This window comes from Xenopus tropicalis, chromosome 6 (genome assembly GCF_000004195.4).
Source record: "Xenopus tropicalis strain Nigerian chromosome 6, UCB_Xtro_10.0, whole genome shotgun sequence".
In the NCBI taxonomy this organism is placed as follows: domain Eukaryota; kingdom Metazoa; phylum Chordata; class Amphibia; order Anura; family Pipidae; genus Xenopus; species Xenopus tropicalis.
The window spans coordinates 101058550-101080757 of NC_030682.2; the positions used below are offsets into that span (position 1 = coordinate 101058550).

The 22208-nt window shown below is 38.9% G+C and overlaps 1 protein-coding gene and 2 long non-coding RNA genes across 6 annotated transcripts; 1 reads left to right on the forward strand and 2 right to left on the reverse strand.

Annotated features, from left to right (window-relative positions):
• Positions 1 to 3831: 3831 nt before the first annotated feature.
• On the reverse strand, positions 3832 to 10832 carry LOC108644706. The gene is made up of 3 exons (XR_001923276.2): positions 8037 to 10832; positions 7079 to 7909; positions 3832 to 4035 (listed from the first exon to the last, which is right to left on the reverse strand). It is a non-coding gene; the product is annotated as an uncharacterized LOC108644706 (long non-coding RNA).
• A 3773-nt stretch (positions 10833 to 14605) lies between these two features.
• On the reverse strand, positions 14606 to 19412 carry LOC108644708. 4 transcript variants are annotated; one of them, XR_004223320.1, is made up of 6 exons: positions 18820 to 19412; positions 18321 to 18458; positions 18102 to 18160; positions 17416 to 18027; positions 17269 to 17318; positions 14606 to 17061 (listed from the first exon to the last, which is right to left on the reverse strand). It is a non-coding gene; the product is annotated as an uncharacterized LOC108644708 (long non-coding RNA). The 4 variants fall into 4 exon arrangements; XR_004223321.1 differs by having other exon boundaries at positions 17416 to 17484; positions 17692 to 18458; XR_004223319.1 differs by having other exon boundaries at positions 14606 to 16781; positions 16850 to 17061; positions 17416 to 18458.
• A 1274-nt stretch (positions 19413 to 20686) lies between these two features.
• LOC100497520 (lamina-associated polypeptide 2, isoforms alpha/zeta) lies at positions 20687 to 22206 on the forward strand. The gene is made up of 2 exons (XM_002932051.5): positions 20687 to 21037; positions 21126 to 22206. Exons 1-2 carry the CDS (start codon positions 20994 to 20996, stop codon positions 22192 to 22194), a joined length of 1113 nt encoding a protein of 370 aa, XP_002932097.3. The 5' UTR covers positions 20687 to 20993; the 3' UTR covers positions 22195 to 22206.
• Positions 22207 to 22208: the final 2 nt, after the last annotated feature.

Consider the following 22208-nt stretch of genomic DNA (forward strand, 5'->3'; position numbering starts at 1 on the left):
AGGCCAAGAAACCAGATGTTTAGCTCATATGCCAACAATACATCTGGCCTGCTAATGAGGGGGTATTAGGCCTAATTGCATCGTATTAAACCCCTCTATTATTATTAACAGTGCAAACCATCTAACATAAGTTCGTCCTTACACGGATACTGGCTCACATTATTACACAAAAATGTGAGCCAGTTGCAAAACTTTACATAATTTTGCAGCTGCAAACCTAACAGGCTTTGTAGATGATCGTTAAGCTCCAATGTTTGGCCTCCTCCTATTATTATGTAATATTGCACAAGTAAGCTTATAGCAGTCTCTTAATAGTGTTGTAGAAAAAGGGAAAAAAACCCAGTGGGCCCTGCCAACCCAGGCCCATTACCCGCAGGAACATTGTACTTGCACCCACAATTAGGGGTGGTAGTGGAGCACACAAAGTTGCACACTTCACAACCTCACTGCCCTCATTGTGAAAAACCACCTACACTGCTTTAAATGAAAGCTCTGTTCCTCTAATCTAAAGGGGTGGGCTCTGGTATCTGCCTATAATCCCCTCAAAAGTACTTGTGAGGGGTCATGTTTACTCTGTACAAGTGCCTTTTTCCAGAGAAAACAACCCCAATCTTGACAGTCTAAACTCATAGCTCTCTCCAGCTAATTAATATGATCAGGAGCCCAGAACGAACGAAGTGCATAACTTTGCACATTGAACCTCATTTTCCAGTTTGCTGCCCAGTTTTCCAATTTTGTCAAATCGCTCTAAGTTCCATGCAGGATGCTGCCGCTTTGCAGTTTTGTACAATTTAGTATTGTCAGCTAAAATACAAACAGTACTTTCTATGCCCACCTCCAGGTCATTAATTTAAGTTAAAGAGCAAAGGACCAAGGACTGAAAATGTCAATTTACCACCACTCTTTGTAATCTGTCCTATTGTAATCTATCCTTCAGTTTTCTATCCAATTACAAATATTATGTTCTAGGCCAATATTCCTCAATGTTATCATTAACTTTCTGTGAGGTACTGTATAAAATGCTTTAGCAAAATCCAAGTAGATGACATCTACTGCCATTCCAGCATTGAGGTTCCTGCTCACCTCCTCATAAAAGGCAATTAAATTAGTCTGGCAAGATCATAAAACCATGCTGGCACAAACTTATTTGTGATTTGCAATGTATTCAAGTATCTTATGCCTTTTTACCTCCTCCAAAAGTTTTTCTTACCACTGATGTCAGACTACCAGGCCTATAGTTTTTAGGCTTAGAATGGGATCCCTTATTAAAAAATGGCACCACTTTAACAATTTGCCAGTCTCTTGGCACCATGCCAGACCTCAACAAATCCTGAAAAATTAAGCACATTATTAAGAGAATGCTATCAGCGAACTGGTGCAATATTACAGCTAGGAGGAGGCCAAACACTAACTTTGTATCCTAACAATCATCTACAAAGTTTAGAGCCACTATTACAAGGTGGGGGAATTTGTAATATACCATTGGGCTCCTACATGGGTGGTTATTTTGCTAATATTAGGGTTTTAAAAAAATTAAAATAATAAAGCAATGAATATCTTGTGTTTTATTGACTTCAGATGTTTATGAGGGGTAGGGTTAATACCTCACTAATGAATATGCTTGCTTCTTACTGGTTCAGTAATTTGACTGACAGTGTTGTTTCACAGAATTGATATTTTATCACTTTTGTGGAACCAAATATTCATTTTGTTGATAGAATGTCACGGAAAGTAAGATTCTATTGCACAGAATTCAAACAGCTATTTTGTCATGAAAATGTGAATATGTATTTGTATTGTGCATTGACCATTTTTTCTGAAAGTGACTTATATTACATTCCCCCAATAGTCACTATATTGTACATATACAGTAACCAGTAGCAATGAAATAGTAACAGCTCTTGTACAATTCAGTAAAAATACAACTTGCCTTTAAAGAGACTTTTTTTTTTTTACATACACTTATGTAATTGTGGAGCTTTTATTGGACACATGTTTTTTTCCGGTGTCTATGTGCCTATACTTTTTTATATTGTATTATACTACATTATATTATGGAAAATAAACTGGCTTTACCGTGGAACATACAAAGGTATCTTTCTTTGACAAGGAATTTTTTTCTTAAAACACACAATGACTTCTGCAATTTTGCCTGACACCATTCATAAAATAACTTTCTTCCAAAGACACTTCTTGCACTTGGTGCAAGTGCATTTATCTAAGTGCAACTATAGGTGACAGGATTGACCCAGTACATTCACATATGAAAAGGATAGTTAAGATTCTGTAGTTAGCTAATAGAGAATTTGTTTAAATCTCTATGCCTATGAGAGGGAGGTTGACAAAAGCTTCTAGTACATGAAGGGCAGAACCTGTTTTAATTGGTCATAATCTGAAATATTAAATAAAACAAGATATTTCAAACTTAATTATAAATTTATATTAAACAGGGATGCCCAGTGTAGAGCTGAGGTCCAAGATGTATGACAGCTGCAATGCTGCAAGTCTATAGAGTACACAATAGACACCCTTGTTTTATGGAGGTTTTATTATGTCTGCCTCATGCATATTTATGCTCTGAAAAGTGTAAGGCTACATAGCACAAGACAGATATATTATATTGCATAATTATCTCCAGGTACAGATTATTACACCTTTAAAATAAATGAGCATGTCAGTCTAAAGCAGTTTAATAAAGAAACAGATAATAAATGATACTGCCCAATATGAACTTCAAATATGATACAGATACATTTCTGATGAGACCCATAAAATATTAATGCAGGATTCTCCAGTACACCCAGAATGCACACTGTGAGTCTGACAGTGATTAAATGTACAACATATAGACTGAGAGTTTCAAATGCTCTGAGATTAATAACATGGTGAATCCAAACAGTTTGTCTCCTATGTGGAAGCAGCAGCTCACATCGGGGGAAGAATAAAGACATGAAGGTAACATTAATACCAGAGTTCATCAAATAGTGAGAAAACTTTATGCATGATTTAAAACAATTAGCTGTACTTACCACAATCCAATTTCAGTCTTTTTAAAAGTAAAACTTAGAATAGAAGAGTGTATTGACATGGAATAAAAAAACATTTTAAATTAATGCCAGTTGCACTTAAGTTAGGATAGTTACTTCCATTATAATAACTACTTTAGGTTGCTGTGGAAAATATTGAGCTACAACCAGGTCAAGAGGCATTTGTAAATCCAGGGCTTCCATAAGTCAATAGGCACGGTAGCACTCAATTTAGGAATGAAAGGCACAAAGGACTTTCATGGACAATTATATGGAAGTTCGAGGTGGGCATTTTGACATAGCCTTTCCTTCTCCTTTAAAAGGTACCCAAGTCACTGGGGGGTGCCAAAATGTTAGGCACCACCTAGTGACTTTAATCACTTACCTTTTACCCCAGGCTGGTGCTCCTATTAGGAGAAAACCTCACCTGCGAGCGAGCGTCTCCTCTTCCTTCTTCTGTCTTTGTGTGCTGTGCAGTAGAGTGAAAAGCTGAATTTTAACAAAAAAGTCACCTTATTCACTCTACTGCACATGTGCCAGCCCAAGGATTCAGAAGGAAGAGGAAACACTCACTGCAGCTACCCCGGGCTGGTGCAGTTTTCTCCTAACAGGGGCACCAGCTCGGGAGAAAAGGTAGCGATGTCTAACATTTGGCGCCCATGTATCTTTGCAAAGGGAAGATACATTTTAGTTGTGACCCCATTGTAATTTTCAGGAAATACATGACTTAAGGATTATATGACATATTTCTTTGCACCGTTTATTTCAATTTTCCAGGTTTTTGATGTCTGAGATGCAGTGAAAAAAAAGTTTAATTGAAAGTTTAGTGAATACAAACATTTGACAATCCTAATACAAATATAGAAACTCCAAATAAAAGTCCAGATTCTCATTCACGTGAGATGTGTTTCGATGCAGCCAAGAAAAACAGTTGCTTTGGGCGCTGATTTGGCCAGTAATCACCATAAATTGCTGCCGGGCTAAGCCTTTTTCCAAACCAGGTACCAACCTGTAAAACAAACATGCCCAAATGGAAGCAGAACACACAAAAATACATCACCTGCCCCCCTATCCCCACTCAGCTGTCAAGACTAAAGAAAAACCACAGTGAGTTTCCCCAAACCATGGTCCGACTTGTAACACAAAAATAAGCCTAGGCAGCACACTTTTGCATAGTAAAGCCAATATATAAAGCCACCCATGTGCAGTGGAAGTTGGAACTATAACTTCATGTACCAGCCCCATGTGCAGCATTTAAAATGCGTTCCTACAGTTTTTAAGGGAGAAATTATTATATTAAGTTTCACAAAAATAAATAAGAAAACAAAAAGGTGTTTATTGCACTTAAAACTAGAGAGCAATTAAAATACAGTAGATGGGTATGAGAGTACCTAAAAAGAAAAATAAGCAATAAAGGAGAAAAACCATATTGCCAACTTTAGTTATTAAGGTCAGTAAAGAACTCCCATTATTCAACAGTCTACACTCTGCTTTTTGTCAATGAAGAGATGCCTGCACTGTGCAGCAACACATGACTACCAGGACCCATGCTCATTAGCCATGTATGAGCTAGTTGTAAAGATGGCTTCTCCATAGGTGGGACAAGACTCAACCAATAAAACAAAGGTGCGCTGGCCAAAGAAGCCCACTCTCACACAAATACCAATCCATCCCTCCACATGCACACCTACTGTACCAGTACCATTTGCAAATACCATGGCATAAACACCTTCAAAACTTTTGCAATACCTTCTGCCAAACTAAAAAACAGATGCTCAAACTAAAGCAAAGCACTCCCATGAAAAACAATCTAATTGATATGCTGGTTCTTGTGGTAGAAATAAACTGTAGAGGCATGTTTGCAGCCACTGCATTAGCCAAGTAAACTACAAAACAAACTAAGCTAAGATACCCATATTGATGAAGCTGACTATCATGCACATTAGACCAATTACTCCTCCTGCATACTAAACATAAGCAGCAGCATCCCTACACACTTAATGCAATCAACATGATCCCTTCAACTACTCTAGCACATCTGGCACAAGTATGGTCACTAACCTGTAAGAGAAACCTAGGCTTAAAGGAGAAGGAAAGGCTAATAAAGAGTTAATCTCAAGCTGCAGGCATACCTTCAGTTGTCTCAATAGTGCCCTTAAGTCTCCCCATACTTCACCCGATCAGAAGCCAAACAGAGAAAAAAAACGCTGAGCAGTGTAGAGAAGATTCCCAGAATGTCTCGCTTTTTCCAGGACTTGAGGACTCATTTCTACAGGCAGCGCATGGGCAGAGAGCAGAAGCGTCCGGTTGCCATGGCAACGCAGCGTTGCCGAGTTCTCTCACAAGCAGGAGGGGGAAAGGGGGGGGTGGGCTGGTGCTGCGAGGGAGATTGTTTGTGGCAGGAGGGGGGGTTTGTGAAGCTGCAGAAACTTTCTAACAGGAGCAGGGAGCTGGCTTGTGCTTTTCAGCCCATACAGACACGCTGGATAAGATGGCGGCGCCGTTCACTGAAACAAGCATGTAAGTTCTAGTATGTGTATCTCTGTAAATCTTTCATTAGGCAAGCCAGGAATATAGCGATTTTACACAGCAATAGTAGTACTTTTTAATAGTGTGCTTAATAGATGTTGCCTTTCCTTCTCCTTTAAATATCACATTCATGTAAAGAAAAAGTAGCCTTATCACATCCCACCTCCACACAGCCACAATCAACACCTTACACCAGCCAAGGTTGAAGTTTTCCAACTTATAAAAAAAAAAATAATTCACCAATGGTGAAATGCAGGGCCATTTCAAAACCAGGGTCCTTCATATAAACAGACACCTCAAAAATGCTATCCCTTCACAAGTAAGTAAATGGGGATCTAGAGGTTTTAAGCTCCTCACACTTAATTATGAAAATCAGCCTTACTATTTACCCTCAACCCTACCAACAAGCAGAGAAACCCCATTCACCAGCAATGGCTAGGGCACTTTAACAAAATTTCCCAAAACAAAGCCAAACTTGTAAACAAAGAGCACATTTTTACTTAAAACCAATGCCATTAACACTTCTACCAAACACATTTGCACCCCCACTCACCTTCCATGGGTGAAGCGCCCCAAAGCCTAAGTTATCGAAAACTTGGCAAACAAAGAAGCTTTAAGAAGCACAAGCATCCAAATCAATTGATCCCTTCACCCTTGACACTATCCACATGTATAGTAATTAGACCACCAGGAATAGCGATGAGCTAATTTTTTCGCCAGGCATGGATTCGCGAAGAATTTACACATTTCCCCATTGGCGAATTGTTTTGCGAAACTTCCGTGAAAATTCACCATGGAAAAATTTGCAGCACGTAAAAAAATCCACTGCGTCAAAAAAAAAAACGCAGGCTACAACAAAATTGCGTAACGAATGGGTTTCATGAGTTTTTCTCCGTTTTGCAAATTTTCTTGCCGTTTCTCGAATTTTATGGCGAAACGGGACAGATTCGCTCATCACTACCAAGGAATATAGTAGAAAGGTTGCTTCTCACTAAGAATCCTGTATTTCATTTAAATGCAATAAGACTGTAAAATCATGTACATTTGGCTACGTTCCTTAATTGTAGATATTTGACATACTAGTACATAAACTGGAATGTAAGATTGTTTTTTCCTATAACAGGAAAAAACAAATAATAAAAGCCCAGGCTAAAGCACTGCACACTTACGTCCAGTGTAGTCAATCTATCCTTTATCTCACACCTCACCAAAAGCCCCAGCATCCCCACTCCCCTGCCAAAGTTGAAGCTCAACCAATTCTGGATATTTCTCAATGTTGCAATCTATAAAATAGATTTCCCAACAAAGATGCCTATGCTGAAGAATGACAATGCCAAACTGAATTAGTCTACAGTATACTGTATGTGTTACAAAAAACAGGATCTCAAGGAAACTGGCTGAAGAATCATTTATCCATGAACACCTATTCCTCTACTCACCAAGCAATGTCTCAACCTGTAAAACAAAGATGCCCAGATTGAAGAATAAGATAATTATGCATGCATATCTATTTTTCCACTCACCAATCACAAGCTTTTGCAGTACAAGGTTTCCTGACTCCGATGCTATCCATTCCCTCACAGTGTCCCAACCTGTAAAAAAAAGATGCACATGCTAAAGAGAGACAAAGCCAAATTTAATTTGTTCATCCATACCTACCACAAGAAACTGGTACTCCAGCCTGGCGTCTGTGTTCCTTAGTGGCTAGGTGTTTCCCCAAAATAGGAAAACCTGTAAAACAAAAAGATACCCAGGTTAAAGAACCAGAATAACCAATGCTAGCCTATTCTACTTACCAATCAATCACGGGTTTCAACAGCACAAGGTTTCCTGATGTGGCTGGTTGCCTTCCCTCACAATGTCCCAACCTGTAAAGAAAAGATGCCGATGCTGAATAATTCGAAGTCGAATTTGTTTATCCATACCTACCACAAGAAACAGGTTCCCACTAAAACTGCCAGTGGATAGACAATTCCCAACCAGGAAGACCTGTAAAAAGAAACAAATGCATGGGTTGAAGAATCAGTATAATCTGTGGCCATTAATTCTCTTTACTCACCTATCTATTACAAGCATTAGCAGACCAAGGTTACCTTCCTATGCTTTTAGCCTTCCCAACAATGTCCCAACCTGTAAAACAAATATGACCATGCTGAAAAATGACAGTGTCAAACAGAATTTGTTCATTCATACCTACCACAAGAAACAGGTTCCCAAATAAACTGCCAGTGGCTAGACAATTCCTAAACAGGAAAACAAATTCCCAGGCTGAAGAATTGGTATAATCTCTGCACATTTATGCAGACCAAGGTAATCTGAGCTAGCTTCTAGCAATTACCACACAGAATTCCAACCTGTAAAACAAAGATGTACATGCTGAAAAATGACAATAACAATCTGTTCAGAAAAAACCTGTAAAATAAAAAGATGCCCCAGGTTGAAGAATCAATATTATCAGTGCACATCTATTTTTCTACTCACCAATCACAAGCGTTAGCAGTACAAGATTTCCTGACTCTGCTGCTAGCCTCTCCCTTACAATGTCCCAACCTGCAAAACAAAGATGCCCATGCTGAAGAGACATGAACATTGAATTTGTTCATCCATACCTACCACAAGAAATAGGATTCCAAATAAACTGCCAGGCTGAAGTTCTCTAGTGGCTTGATGTTTCCCAAAACAAAAAAAAACAACCTGTAAAATAAAAAGATGCCCAGGTTGAAGAATAAGTATTATCCATACACATTTTTCTATTCACTAATCACACGTTTTAGCAGTACAAGTTTTCCTGACCCTTCTGCTAGCCTTCCCTCACAATGTCCCAATCTGAAAAATGAAAATACCCATGCTAAAGAGAGACAATGTCAGATTGAATTTGTTCATCCATACCTACCACAAGAAACAGGAACACAAACTGCCAGGCTGGAGTACCATAGTGGCTAGATGTTTCCCAAAAGAGGAAAAGCTGTAAGATAAAAAGATACCCTGGTTGAAGAACCAGTATAACCCATGCATGCCTATTCTTCTACTCACCAATCAATCACAGGCTGCAACAGTACAAAGTTTCCTGACGTGGCTGGTTACCTTTCCCTCAAAAAGTCCCAACCTGCAAAACAAAGATGCCCATGCTGAAGAGAAACATTGAATTTTTTCATCCATACCTACCACAAGCAACAGGATCCCAAATAAACTGCTAGGCTGAAGTTCCATAGTGTCTAGATGTAGCCCAACAGGAAAACCTGTAAAATAAAATAAAAGAACCAATAGAACCCATGCATGCCTATTCTTCTACTCACACTCACAGTATTTCCAGTCATACTTACCAATAAAACTGCCAGTGGCTATACAATTCCCAACCAGGAAATCAGATGCCCAGGTTGAAGAATTGGTATAATCTGTGCACATTTATTCCTCTACTCACTTATCTATTAGAAGCTTCAGCAGTCCAATGTAACCAACATGATGTCTAGCCTTTGCCCCAGGATCCCAACCTGTTAAACTGGATGCCCCTGCTAAAGAATGACAATGTCGAATTGAATTTGTTCAAAAAATGAGGAATTGAATTTGTACCGCAAAAAAAGAGGATCCCAAATAAACTGCTAGGCTGAAGTAACATAGTGGCTAGATGTTTCCCAGGGTTGCCTTTCCCTCAGTTTCCCAACCTGTAAAACAAAGATGCCCGTGCTAAAAAATGACAATGCCAAACAGAATTTTTAAATTCATACCTACCGCAAGAAATAGGATTCCAAATAAACTGCCAGGCTGAAGTTCTCTAGTGGCTTGATGTTTCCCAAAACAAAAAAAAACTTGTAAAATAAAAAGATTGCAAGGTTGAAGAATAAGTATTATCCATACACATTTTTCCACTCACCAATCACAAGCTTTAGCAGTACAAGGTTTCCTGATTCTGCTGCTAGCCTCTCCCTCACAATGTCCCAACCTGTAAAACAAAAATACCCATGCTGAAGAAAGACAATGTCAGATTGAATTTGTTCATCCATACCTACCACACGAAACAGGAACACAAACTGCCAGGCTGGAGTACCATAGTGGCTAGATGTTTCCCAAAAGAGGAAAACCTGTAAAATAAAAAGATACCCTGGTTGAAGAACCAGTATAACCCATGCATGCCTATTCTTCTACATACCAATCAATTACAGGATGCAACAGTACAAGGTTTCCTGACGTGGCTGGTTACCTTTCTCTCAAAAAGTCCCAACCTGTAAAACAAAGATGCCCATGCTGAAATACAATGCCAAACTGAATTTATTCATCCATACCTACCGCAAGAAACAGGATCTGAAATAAACTGCAAGGCTCAAGTACCATAGTGGCTAGATGTCCAGATTTCCAAAATAGGAAAACCTGTAAAATAAAAAGATTCAAAGGTTGAAGAATCAGCACTATCCATGCTCATCTATTTTTCTACTCACCAACCACAAGCATTAGCAGTACAAGATTTCCTGACTCTGCTGTTTCCCTCACAACCTGTAAAACAAAGATGCCCAGGCTGAAGAATGACATGAAAAAGTATTTCAATTCATACCTACCATAAGAAACCTCCAGGCTAAAGTCCATAGTGGCTAGGTGTTTCCCAAAACATGGAACCCTGTAAAATAAAATGACTAGGCTGAAGAATCAGTATTATTAATGCACACCTATTATTCTACTTACCTATCAATCACAAGCTTCAGCAGTCCATGGGCCTAGCCTATAATACAAAAATGCCCAGGTTGAAGGACACTATCACATTTCATCAAGGTCACTTACACGCAAGTATAAGCAGGAAAAAAAGCTTCCATGAAATGCTCAGGAATTACAAATATTGTAGAATATATAGCAGTATAATACCTAAACAAGAGTCCAGCCTACAAAAGATGTTCATGCAGAAGAAGCACAAAGGCATGTAAGTTGAGGGAGATATTTGTATGTATATAAGTGCCATATGGTATGAGACACAGTAGGATGGTTAATACCTTATAAATAACGTAAATAATAACATAATACCAGGATCCACATTCCCCTACATAGAGTCAATTTGAACTCTGAAAAAGAATTTTGACATCAACAGGTTACCACCTGCAAAAGAAAAGACACCCAATATTACAAACATCGAAATCAAGCTATCAGTTTTGCAGGTGCTTGAGGCAGGGAGGGCAAGTCAACTCACAGACCACAGAGCCACTGAAGCGAATATTTCCCAAAGCAATTATAATAAAGATGACCAGCATCCCCCATGCACTGAAGTGCCTCCATGGGAGTTTTTTAAATACAGGGCCCAACCTGTAAAACAGATGCCAAGGTAAAAATATCACACACTTATTAACACTAAAAGCAGTCTATCCCTTCACTCCAACCCCCAGCAACCCCCTCCACCTACCAAAGCTAAAGTTCCTTTCATGAGTAAGACAAATATTTTTATTAAAGGAACACATTAACAGACAATAAAATTCATAATACATATTGTGCCTGCAACCCTATCACCCCACCAAGACCCATAATCTCCACTCACTTACCAAGATTATATAGTCTTGCAGGACAACTCCAAAGACAGGGCCCAGTCTATTAATACCATAAATGAGTACAAACTCACAATAAAAAAAAATCCATCCCTCCACACAAAACTCACCTGCTAATGCTAAAGCACCTCTGCTGTTCTTCTCACTCCAGGGCACAACCTGTTAAAAAGACACCAGTTGAGGCAGCATATTCACACACATTGAAATCAATCTAAGCCTTCACTCCCACCCTAAGCACAAGCAACCCCAATACCTTTTCCATGGCAAGGCTCTCCCCCCCCAAACAAACAACCTGTAAAACAAAAAAATCACCAAAGTATATAAAGCACACTCTCCTGTACAATCCATACCTCCACCAGCAAACTTAGTACAGCCACCTCCATCCCCATTCACTTGAAAAAGCAAAAAACGCCACAACCTGTAAAATAAAGGACATCCAGCCTGAAGTAGCATACTCAGATAAGGAGATATATAACAATACAAACTTATTATGCACTTACCTGTTGATACGGTACATTCCAGATGAGTGATTCACTGGCGCTATAACCATGTGCAGATTCATTCACAGCCTTTGTCAGATTTACAGAAGTGCTCATCCCTGTCCCTTATAAAGCCAAAATGGCGGGAAAACCCACAATGATGAGATAATCAATGTCTCACACTGATGACATCATATCCTTTGTGAACACTCCCTTTCAATGTAAATAAATACAAGCTGATTAAATGACTGCATAGCAGTCAAATACTTAGAAACAAATAAGATTAAAAAAAAGAAATCAAACAGAGTGAACAGATACAACCCTGCAAATGCTATTTATTGCAAACTGATGCAACAAATAAAATATTTAAGATTATAATCATTTAAAAATATGTAAATAGAATTATAAAGTGATTTAACTACAATACAGCAGAACCCATGGCTGACAGAGACCTTGACTGTAAGGTCTCCTGTATAGTAATCTCCTTCCCCAGACATTACTGCCACATTAACTTTGCCACCCAGGGCAGATGGGTGACCAAACAGTGAGGGACTGCTGTGCCAGGCAAGTGGAAGGGGGCGCTGAACACATGCAAATATTACAGATTTCAATTAAAGAAAAATGTAATGAAGGTTCCCATGTTTTTTTACCCAGAATGCTGAATTTCCCCCAGGCAAATTGTGATTGTGCAAATATGGCTGTTACATAAAATTGTTTCAAGGACTGGATGCAAGTGATGAGCGAATTTTTTCACCAGGCATGGATTCACAGTGAATTTCCACATCTCTCCATTGGCGTATTGTTTTGCAAAACTTACGTGAAAAATTCGCCGTATGTCAATTTGTCCACGGTCCCATAAAAAAAGGGTGTGGTTGTGTCAAACTAGGTGCAGTCATGTCAAAATTTGGGCGCGGTTTTGTCAAAAAAGGGTGGGTGACAAAAAATAGACGTGGGCGACAAAAAAAATTGTGCGACAAATGCGTTTCACGCATTTTTTGCCGTTTCGCAAATTTTCTTGCCGTTTTGCGAATTTTATGGTGAAGTGAAACGGGACAGGTTCGCTCATCACTACTGGATGCCATTGCACTGCAATTTTTAGAGTCAGCATTGCATAATTTCTGTGCATGATTCTTTAGGTGCAAGTACTGTAAATGTAATGATACAAGCCACTTTAGAAACAATGGACCATTGGTGGTACTGCAGCTCTTTATTTCACTTGTAGCAGCGCCGGACGTAAGTATGTGGCAGTTCAAGTAGTATTGTAATGAATGGTGTCAATTTGAACATGGATTATGTGCATTTTTGTGCAACCAGATCTGTACTTGCAGTTATAGAACAGACCTTGAGCCTCATTTACTTCTCCATGTTTTTACCTTCTGTGCAGCATTTTCCCTCCCAAGTTTCCAACATAGTGTGCAGTGCATACACTGTTTAATGGTATTTTTTTTATAAACTGAGCACTGTTGGAGCAAAGACCTAAGATAAATTATACCTGTATGTTGGAGACCATGTGGCATTTTATCACTTTATTTTGTAGAATCCAGTGGCAACACAAAAACAACAAATCTTTCTGTGGAAGTAGAATTACAAAAGGCAGCTCCAAAGTCCTAAAAAAGACAATCCAAATACCAAAGAAAAACCCAATGAAAGGAGAACTAAACCCCCCAGATACAAAAGCCCTCTTAACTGCCCTGCACTGACCCCCCCCCATCTCTCCCTTCTCGCATAGCCTATAACTTTAAAAAGTGGCCCTATAGAAAAACCTAAGTTCAAAAAGCAGTGCAGCAGCGTACCTTGGGGACATCTTCTGTTCATTAGAAAATGCTTTGGGTCTCACTACCAATACAGATCTGCTTGAGCATGTGCAGTTGGGGCTAGCCAGGGGTGTACAGTAGTTCTCCTTCAAAGAGTAAATGAAGAGGTACACGTAGAACTAAAGTGCAGGAATCCTTTTATTTCTTCCAAAAACATCACCCAAAACTCTTTTTATTATCCAAATATCCCAGACTACATGCATATCCCTATTATTATGCACATAATTTGAAAACTTAGGTTAGGGGAAAAGGATCCGCTGTTCTCAGCCTACAGGTTGAAAAAAAGTTGATCTGCTCATCCATGTAGCACCCCAGTGGGCATATACCATTTTAAGCCTAACATTTATTCATTGCTGCATACAGAATGGTGCTGTGCCATACTAAATGTGGGCTGAAAAAAGCAGGTCATTCTTCCCTTTGCGCCTGGATTATTTCTATCTACTGGCACTACTAATTGCTCAAATAGAAATGTGCAGAATTATTGGTGCATATGGGGGTAATCAATACTTATCTGATTCCTATTGTCTATACATGCACTCCTTGAGATCAGGTTCTTAGTAAATCAGAACTTTATAGATGCCAGTTAAATATCTAAGGGTCAAATTGTCATGAAGGATTGCAGAAGTTTTTACTACTCCCAAAGGACTTACTTGTGCATGTTACATCTATCAGACCCACAAGTGTACTTCTGCACAACAACCAATGATTGTTTTCAGCCAGGCATTTTCTTTTAACTTTCCCATATTCTATTTTGATTATCATCAACTTCTTATTTTCCATGATGTATTGCATCATGTTATTGTTATTTTGTAAACAAAAAGACATAGGGCACTACTAATGATTGACTGTTATGCTTAACATAATGAAGTGTAACATAATGATATTTTAGCCATGTGTTGTAGTTAACACTGTATTTGCATTGCAGTCAATACACATGGAAAGTTAATGGCATTTTCAGTGTAATTACGCCATTGAGGGAGTTTTTAAACACCACCAGGAGCCTTATTGATACCACAAGCATCCATCTTTGTAATATTGTATTTACATTAAATGCACATATAAGACATACATATAAAAGAAGGAAGTGCTCAGTTCTTACTAATCATTTCTTTTGCTTAAAGAGCATAATTGAAAATTCTCCCAATCTACTAGGCAATTATGAATCTATATAGTTAAGTTGCACCTCAGTCTAAAAATGATCATTATCCTTTTTTTTTTTTTTTTTTTTAAAAGCCCCTTTATTAGATCTCCCATTGAAAATTCCTTTTATATTTAAAGTAGTTTAATGCAAAGGAACTTTTTTTTTTTACACATATATGCCACTTTAAAGTATAGACCAAAATCTGTAATATTTGCATATTCTAACTATGCAAAGATAAGAATTTTTGGTATTACTATATTTATATATAGGTTAAAAATATATTTAATTGAAAGTTTAATGAAAACAAACATTTGACAATCCTAATTCAAATATAGAAAGTCCGGATACAAGTCCAGGTTGTCATTCACATGAGACGTGTTTGGTGTAGGCAAGAAAAGCTGTTGATTTGGGTGCTGAGTTGGTCAGTCATCACCATAAGGAAACTGCTGCAGAGCTAAGCCTTTTTCCAAACCATGTCCTGACCTGTAAAACAAACATGCCCAAATGAAAGCACAACACACAAAAATACAGCACCTGCACGCCTCTCCCCCACTCAGCTGCCAAGTCTAAAGCAAAACCACAGAGAAGTTTCTCAAACCATGACCCAACTTGTAACACAAAAATAAGCCTAGGCAGTGCACTTTTGTATAGTAAAGCCAATATATAAAGCCACCACATGCACAATGGAAGTTGGAACTATAACTTCATGCTCTGGTCCAATGTGCAGTATTTAAAGTGTGTTCCTATAGTCTTTCAGGGAGAAATAATTTTATTACAATTCAAAAAAAAAAAAATCTAAACAAACTGTTCAAATGGAACATGGGTATAGGAGTACCTGAAAAGACATCAATTGATCAATCATCAATAAAGGAGTATAACCAAATTGCCAACATTGGTAACTGGTCAGTGAGGTATCCACTACTCAACAGTCTGACCAAAAGCAGAATGTAATCAAGAGATGCCCACTGTGCAGCAACACATCACTACCAAGAATCCATTAATAATCCAATCCAATCCAAAATAAAAAGATACCCAAGGTTGAAGAACCAGTATAACCCATGCATGCCTATTCTTCTACTCACCAATCAGTTACAGGCTTCAACAGTACAAGGTTTCCTGTTGTGGCTGGTTGTCTTTCTCTCAGTTTTCCAACCTGTAAAATAAAGATGCCTGTGCTAAAAAATTATAATGCCAAACAGAATTTTTTAATCCATACCTACCACAAGAAATAGGATCCCAAATAAAATGCCAGGCTGAAGTTCTATAGTGGCTTGATGTTTCCCAAAACAATAAAACCTGTAAAATAAAAAGATACTCAGATTGAAGAACCAGTATAACCCATGCATGTCTATTCTTCTACTCACCAATTAAGAGTGCTAGCAGTACAGAGTTTCCTGACTCTGCTGCTATCTTCTCCCTCACAATATACCAACCTGTAAAACAAAAATACCCATGCTGAGGACAGACAATGTCAGATTGAATTTGTTCATCCATACCTACCACAATAAACAGGGACACAAACTGCCAGGCTGGAGTACCATAGTGGCTAGATGCATCCCAAAATAGGAAAACCTGTAAAATAAAAAGACACCTAGGTTGAAGAACCAGTTAAACCCATGCATACCTATTCTTCTACATACCAATCAATCAAGGGCTTCAATAGTACAAGGTTTCGTGACATGACTGGTGCATTTCCCCTAAAAAGTCCCAACCTGTAACACAAAGATGCGCATGCTGAAGAAGAACAATGCCAAACTGAATTTGTTCATCCATACCTACCTCAAGAAACAGGTTCCCAAATAAACTGCCAGGCTGAAGTTCTCTAGTGGTTTGATGTTTCCCAAAACAATAAAACCTGTAAAATAAAATGATACCCAGATTGAAGAACCAGTATAACCCATGTATGTCTATTCTTCTACTCACCAATCAATCACAGGCTTCTAATGTACAAGGTTTCCTGTTGTAGCTTGTTGCCTTTCCCTCAGTTTCCCAACCTGTAAAACAAAGATGCCTGTGCTAAAAAATGAAAATGCCAAACAGAATTTTTCAATCTATACCTACCACAAGAAATAGGATCTCAAATAAACTGCCAAGCTGGAGTTCTATAGTGGCTGACTCTGTTACAGGTTGGGACCTGTAAAACAAAAATACCCATGCTGAAGAAAGACAATGTCAGACTGAATTTGTTCATCCATACCTACCACAAGAAACAGGAAAACAAACTGCCAGGCTGGAGTACCATAGTGGCTAGATGATTCCCAAAATAGGAAAACCTGTAAAATAAAAAGATACCCAGGTTGAAGAACCAGTATAACCCATGCATGTCTATTCTTCTACTCACCAATTAAGAGTGCTAGCAGTACAGAGTTTCCTGACTCTGCTGCTATCTTCTCCCTCACAATGTCCCAACCTGTAAAACAAAAATACCCATGCTAAAGAAAGACAATGTCAGATTAAATTTGTTCATCCGTACCTACCACAAGCAACAGGATCCCAAATAAACTGCCAAATTGAAGTTCTATAGTTGCTTGATGTTTCCCAAAAGAGGAAAACCTGTAAAATAAAAAGATACCCAAGGTTGAAGAACCAGTATAACCCATGCATGTCTATTCTTCTACTCACCAATCAATCACAGGCTTCAACAGTACAAGGTTTCCTGTTTTGGTTGGTTACCTTTCCCTCAGTTTCCCAACCTGTAAAACAAAGATGCCTGTGCTAAAAAATGACAATGCCAAATATAATTTTTCAATCCATACCTACCGCTAGAAATGGGATCCCAAATAAACTGCCAGGCTGAAGTTCTATAGTGGCTTGATGTTTCCCAAAACAAAAAAAGAAAAAACCTGTAAAATAAAAAGATGCCCAGGTTGAAGAATAAGTATTATCCATCCACATTTTTCTACTCACCAGTCGCAATCTTTAGCAGTACAAGATTTCCTGACTCTGCTGCTAGCCTTTCCCTCACAATGTCCCAACCTGTAAAACAAAAATACCCATGCTGAAGAAAAACAACGTCAGATTGAATTTGTTCATCCATACCTACCACAATAAACAGGGACACAAACTGCCAGGCTGGAGTACCATACTAGCTAGATGCATTCCGAATTAGGAAATCCTGTAAAATAAAAAGATACCCAAGTTGAAGAACCAGTATAACCCATGCATGTCTATTCTTCTACTCACCGATCAATCACAGACTTCAACAGTACAAGGTTTCCTGACATGACTGGTGCCTTTCCCTTGAAAAGTCCCAACCTGTAAAACAAAGATGCACATGCTGAAGAATAACAATGCCAAACTGAATTTGTTCATCCGTACCTACCGCAAGAAACGGGTTCCCAAATAAACTGCCAGGCTGAAATCCTATAGTAACTTGATGTTTCCCAAAACAGAAGAAAACCTGTAAAATAAAAAGATGCCCAGGTTGAAGAATCAGCACTATCCCTGCACATCTATTTTTCTACTCACCAACCACAAGCGTTAGCAGTACAAGACTTCCTGACTGTTTTCCCTCCCAACCTGTAAAACAAAGATGCCCACCTGTAAAACAAAGATGAAGAATTACATGAAACAGAATTTCCGTTCATACCTACCATAAGAAACCTCCAGGCTGAAGACCATAGTGACTAGGCATTTCCCAAAACATGGAAACCTGTAAAATAATAAAATGACTAGGCTGAAGAAGCACTATTATTAATGCACACCTAGTATTCCACTCACCTATTGCAAACTTCAGCAGTCCATGGGCCTAACCTGTAATACAAAAATGCCCAGGTTGAAGGACACTATCATATTTCATCAAAGTCACTTACCTGCAAGCATAAGCAGTAAAAAACCTTCCATGAAAAGCTCAGGAATAACATATATTGTAGAATATTTTGCAGTTCAATTAGCTGTAAAAAGTGAAGATCCTCCTCTCTGGCAGTACAGTACCTAATCAAGAGTCCAACCTACAAAACAAAAAGATGCACACCTACTGTATATGCATTTACATAACTATAATACCTAATAAATAACCTAAATAATAAGATAATAAAAGCACCAGGATCCACATTCACCTACAAAGGGTCGATTTGACAAAATCTATCTCCAGAGTCAAATATTTTTGTTGTTCAGCTTCCCACCCCAGGGCACAACCTGTTAGAAAGGTTGAAGCAACATATTTACACACATTGAAATCAATCTAGCTAAAGTACCTCTGCTATTGGACTTCTTACACCAGGACACATCCTGTTAAATAGGAAGCATATTTATACACATTGAAATCAATCTAAGCCTCACTCCCACCCTAAGCACAAGCAACCCCAATACCTTTTCCATGGCAAGACTCTCCCCAAACAAACAACCTGTAAAACACAAAAACACCCAAGTAAATAAAGCACACTCTTCTGCACATCTAAGTCAATCCATACCTCCATCCTCATTCAACTGAAAAAGCTGAATAGTCCACAATCTGTAAAATAAAATACATCTAGACTAAAGTAGCATACTTAGAAAAAGAGATATATTACAGTACATACTTACATTTCTTTCCATATGAAGCATTCACAGGAGCTATAACCATGCACAGCTTCATTCACAGCCTTAATCAGATTTACAGAAATCCACCTCCCTGTCCCTTATAAAGCCAAAATGGCGGGAAAACCCACAGTGATGAGATAATCCCACACTGATGTCCCACACTGATGACATCATATGCTTTTCATCCATGTGAACACCCCCTTTCAATGTAAATAAAAACAAGCTGATTAAAAGAATCCATAGCAGTGAAATACTTAAATACAAATACGATAAAAAAAATCGAACAGACTAAACAGATACAACCCTGCAAAGCTTTTTATTGAAAATGAAAGCAAAAAATAAATCAATAACATGATTTAAGTATAATCATTTATAAACATTTAAATTGAATATAATACAATACAGCAGACCCATGGTCAACTGGGACCCTGACTGCAAGTTCTCCTGTATAGTAATCTCCCTCCCCAGCCCCTTCTGCCACATTAACTGCCACCAAGAGCAACAGCATCTAGGGACTGCCGTGCCAGGTACATGGAGAGTGCAAAATTTTATCTTATGGCACTGGACATATGCAAATATAAAGAAAATAAAATTGGTTTTTGCAAATCCATTAAATGGGTCTCCTTTTAAGAATGTTATAGAACTGGGGATTTTCATTACATTTTTCTTTTCTTGAATTCTATTTACTTATGATAAATGCTGAGTGCTATGAACATTTACTTTACAGAGAACTATGTCACTTCAAGGGGTCAAGGGGTGGTTCATCTTTAAATTAACTTTAATATAATGTACAGAGTAATAATTTTTTATTATTTGTAGTTTTTGAAATATTTAGCCTTAAATGTAGCAGCTCTCCAGTTTGGAATTTCAGCAGCTATCTGGTTGCTAGGGTACATATTACCCTAGCAACCAGGCACTGATTTTAATAAGAGACTGCAATATGAATACAAGAGGGCCTGAATACAAAGGTAATTAATATAAACTAACAATAAAATTGTAGCGACAAAGAGAAATAGGTTTCAATAATTCAAAAACTATATAAAAGAAAAGATGTAGACCAGCTGAAAAGTTGCTTAGAATTGTCTGTTTTTTTACCCAGAATGCTGCATTTTCCTCCAGGTGAATTGTGTCTGGCGCAAATGTGGCTGTTAAATAAAAAAAATTTTCAGCACTGGATGCCATTGTACTGCAATTTTCCACTCATGATTTCTGCGCATGATTCTTTAGGCGGCATTAAATTTAGTGATACAAGTCACTTTGGGAACTATGGACCTTTGGTGCAACTGCAGCTCTTTATTTCTCTTGCACCTGGTTTAGAACTAGAGGCTGGGCAGATGTAGCAATGCCGGACGCAAGTATGTGGCAGTATAAGGAGTACTGTAATGAATGGTGTCAGTTGGAGCATAGACTATGTGCATTTTTTTTGCAGTTGCAGTTATAGAATAGCATACCTCCCTACTTTTGAAAAATGGAAAGAGGGACAAAAAGAAATGCTGCGTGTATGTCACCACAAGCACCCATGATTCAGAAAACCATCTTTCCTGGTCATCCCCAGGCAGCATGTCAAAACACACGGGTATGCACTCCTCTGTCAGCTACAGCAGAAGAAAACAACCACGCCCCCAATCAGCATAAGTACCTCCCCAACACTGGTCTCCTTCGTCTTTGTTTTCTTCTGTCAGCTGTTTGGGGGAGGGGTTTGCACTCACTGATCCCAGCAGGGATCCGATTACCGGGTGCAGTTCTCTGCAGCTTCTCTCCACCCGAAGCCCATGCCGTTATCAGCTCAGGCTGTGTGTGCTGGGAACCCTGTGCGGTGGGGGTTTTCCTTGCCGTGGGCAGGTCTAAGCACAGTGTGCTTCTGCTGTCTGGAGGCGACTGCTGATGACATCATAGAGGTGTGCACCTGTAGTTAAGTTGTGCATGGTGCTGGCAACTTTGCCCTTAGTAGTGTGCTGTTCAACATGGAGCCAGCTGCCTCTAAACGCGCCGCTTCTAGGACTTCAGGGTGAGTGCAAACCCACTTCAATTTACCTCCCTTTTTCCTATCTCCGAAAAGAGCTGCCTGTATATTTATATCACTATTTTTTTCTTAGTGATTCTGTCCCTGTGGAGGAGCCTGTGTCTAAAAGGGATAAGCATCATGGCAAAGAGGATAAGGAGTTAAGGATGTGTAAAGCGTGTGATAATTCTGCTATCAAGGGTAGAAGATTATGCCAGATATGTTTGGAGGAGTATGCTACCAGAGACCTTAGCAAGAATTTATCTGCTACTCCTGCTCTCTCTCATGCTAGTTATCCTGAGAGACCCTCCACTTCTGCTGTCGCTCCAGTGGATCAATCCATTATCAGAGACTGGGTTAGAGAAGCAGTATCTGAAAGCCTAAAAAACCTTCCGGGTAGTAAAGAGCCATCTGCGCAGTCTAAAATTGTATTATCTTCTGGGGATGAAGGTGAATGTTCCTTTTCTGATGAGGAGGATGATGATGAAGATGAGTCTCAGTGTTTTGAAACTAAACTTGTTCCTTCTTTAATTAAAGCGGTGAGAAGAACCCTTAGTCTGGAGGTCCCTCAGCCTGAATCTTCCATATCCTCCTTTTTTTCTAAGAAGAAAAAGCCATTTTTTCCTGTGCATCCTGAAATTAAAGACATTATGAATCAAGAATGGGCTAAAGGTCCTAAAAAGACCCCTGTGGAGGCTAAAATTGCTCAGTTGTATCCTTTTTCTCTGGAAGATCTAGAATTATGGGAGAATCTTCCCACTGTTGATGCCCCGGTGGCACGCTTATCAAAGAAGACGGTGCTTCCAATTGACGATATTTCAGCCTTAAAACACCCGATGGACAGACGTATGGAAACTGAACTGAAAAAGTTATTCATGATGGCTGGGGCAGCTTGTAAGCCTTCTGTGTCCATAGTTTCAGTTTCTAAAGCAATTTCCATTTGGGCAGACAACATTGAACAAGCAGTTCTGGAGGATTCTCCTAGAGAGAAGATTGCTCAAGCCCTTTTAGATCTCAAGAAGGCCGCAGAGTTTTGCCTTGAAGCTGCTATTGATCTTTCTAGATTATCGGCTCGTAATCTTATGTATTCGGTTGCTGCCCGCAGAGCATTATGGCTTCGCTCATGGTATGCGGATACCGCCTCCAAAAAATACGCTGTGTAAATTGCCCTATGAGG

Coding starts and splice junctions, on each gene's coding strand:
- LOC100497520 (XM_002932051.5), top strand. CDS start 20,994: ATGGAGCCAGCTGCCTCTAAACGCGCCGCTTCTAGGACTTCAGG. Junction 21,038..21,125: donor GCCGCTTCTAGGACTTCAGG/GTGAGTGCAAAC, acceptor TTTTTTTCTTAG/TGATTCTGTCCCTGTGGAGG.